The following is a 2,063-nucleotide window of genomic DNA, read 5'->3' as shown; positions in this document are numbered from 1 at the left end:
ATAGCTCATGGGGGAGCTGGAGGAACTTGGCTCCAAGCGCCACACCAGGGCTGGCGCGGCAGGGGCCCAGCACCACCTAGGGCAGCTCCCCAGAATGGCACAGTGTCTTGGAGGGGAGTGGGGGCTCCTGGGTTTCCCTTCCAAGGTAAGCCCTACATGGACAGGCTCATCACGTTGGGGTGGAGCTGAGTCCTGAGGCTCAGGGAGGTGTCGGAGGCCTCACGGTGTCCCTGCTCCCCCTTAAGCCAATGATGGACCGGAACAAGGCAGCTGAGCTCCCCAAGCTACAGGTCGGCTTCATTGACTTCGTGTGCACGTTTGTGTACAAGGTGAGTAGGGCAGCCCAGGGCCTGGCTGGGTTTGCAGGGGAAGGGTGAGACGGGGGCTGCTGTGGGGCTCCTTCCCGCTCAAATCCGCACTGAAACTCAAAACCGTCAGCCTCACCCCAAGGGGGTCCCCTCCCTGTCAGTTCCTCAGAAGGATCATGAAATTTCCCACCCCAATCTCTCCCTCCCAGAACGTCCTCCTGCACACCCTGATGTCACACCCCAAACATCCCTTCCCGAACCCCATCTAAAGGCACCCCCATGCAGAGCCTGCACAGTGTTGTCAAGGCACTGACTGCAGGGTATGTGCGGTGCATCCATTCAGGATCTGAGCTCTGGGAAGATGGGGGTGGTCCAGCCTCCAGCTGGGTGCGCCCGGCCCCGCAAACAGCTGAGCAGAGCCGGGGGCAGTGGGATGCGAGCCAAGGACCTGGCGCAGGCGCTGGACCTCGGCTCTGGGGACTGGCCAGGGGTGGGGGCAGAGCCCTCCCAAAGGTCAGCCGCCATGACTGTTGGCTGCAGTCTCAGGGGTAGCCCCATACTCCAAGAAGGGTGTTGGGTTCTGACCACGTTGTCCCACTCCCCACCTCAGCCCCCAAGGCCTTGTGCTTCCCTTTACTGAAGCACCAGCTCCCTTTTCTGCCTCCACCAGGGGCTGGAGTCAGTGCTGGGAGGAAGGCGGGACCAGGACGCACGTGCTGGTCCTCAGGTTCACTGCCGGGGCCCACCAGGCACTGCCCCCCTGTGCCTTCCCCGCCTCCATCTACCCGCACAGCTTGTGTGTCCACACGTGTGCATGTGTGAGCATGTGCTCTGTGTGACATGCGATGTCTGCATGAGGGTGAAGGAGCCCCAGGACCCGCACTTCTGCCCAGCCTTCTCAGCCCCCTTGCTAGGGAATGTCCTTTCTGCTTGGATGTTTTCTGTTCTTCAGGACCTCACCCCGTAGCTCCTGTTCCAACCTCAAGGACACAAACCACAAGGCCTTCTCCCTTTTTAGGTCTTTGCTGGGGATGTGGCATCTCTAACCACCCCACCTCTGGCCCAGCCCACCCAGGAACCACTAGGGATGTGGTCTGACTTCTGTTTCCTTTCCAGGAGTTCTCCCGCTTCCACGAGGAGATCCTGCCCATGTTTGACCGGCTGCAGAACAACAGGAAGGAGTGGAAGGCCTTGGCCGATGAGTACGAAGCCAAGGTGAAGGCCCTGGAGGAGGACCAGAAGAAAGAGACGACGGCCAAGAAAGGTCTGGGCTCCACTCCAGCTTCAACCAAGGCCACGCAGCCTGGCCCTGGCCTGCAGGGGGCGGGTGTGAGGCGACACTCATCTGGCCCTGGCAGGCTTCGGGTGGCCCTGTGGTCAGGGTGCCTGGACTCCGGGCTGCACAGACGGCCACCCTTCCAGAGGGAGGCCCATCCCCTAGGAACAGGCTGGTTGACTCAGGGTGGCTGATGAGCCCAGTCTGAAAGGGCCTGCTCGGGGTCCGAGTCAAGGGATTCTGGAGGGACGTCACCTTTATAAAGGGGAGGAAAGCCAACTCAGGAACTCTGTTCCCATCATCAATCAGCGGTTCCCTCTTAAGTAGTTCATAAACTCTATCTACGCTCCCATGCCAGCCTCAGAGCTGAAACAGCAGACCCATGGAACCTAAGAAGCAAGCTAGGGGTCAGCACGCATGGTGCTCCCGCCCCGGGCGCAGAGCTTGTTCCCCACCCCACCCCCAGCACTGTGGGAGCA

General features: G+C 60.9%; 1 protein-coding gene across 1 annotated transcript in view; it reads left to right on the top strand.

Moving 5' to 3' along the window:
- Window positions 1–1,637, top strand: part of LOC104985295 (rod cGMP-specific 3',5'-cyclic phosphodiesterase subunit beta-like) — a gene marked incomplete at its 3' end in the record, with an annotated part of 10,794 nt that extends 9,157 nt beyond the window's left edge. Inside the window, exons 12-14 of the mRNA XM_010835382.1 lie at window positions 5–145; window positions 246–329; window positions 1,425–1,637. Coding sequence (XP_010833684.1) covers window positions 5–145; window positions 246–329; window positions 1,425–1,637 — 438 coding nt within the window. The remainder of the gene's footprint in view (window positions 1–4; window positions 146–245; window positions 330–1,424) is intronic.
- Window positions 1,638–2,063: the final 426 nt, after the last annotated feature.

The sequence above is a fragment of the Bison bison genome, unplaced genomic scaffold (genome assembly GCF_000754665.1).
Source record: "Bison bison bison isolate TAMUID 2011002044 unplaced genomic scaffold, Bison_UMD1.0 scf7180017845514, whole genome shotgun sequence".
Lineage (NCBI taxonomy): Eukaryota > Metazoa > Chordata > Mammalia > Artiodactyla > Bovidae > Bison > Bison bison.
The sequence above is the reverse complement of the archived record's forward strand: the minus strand, read 5'-3'. Positions and strand labels throughout refer to the sequence as shown.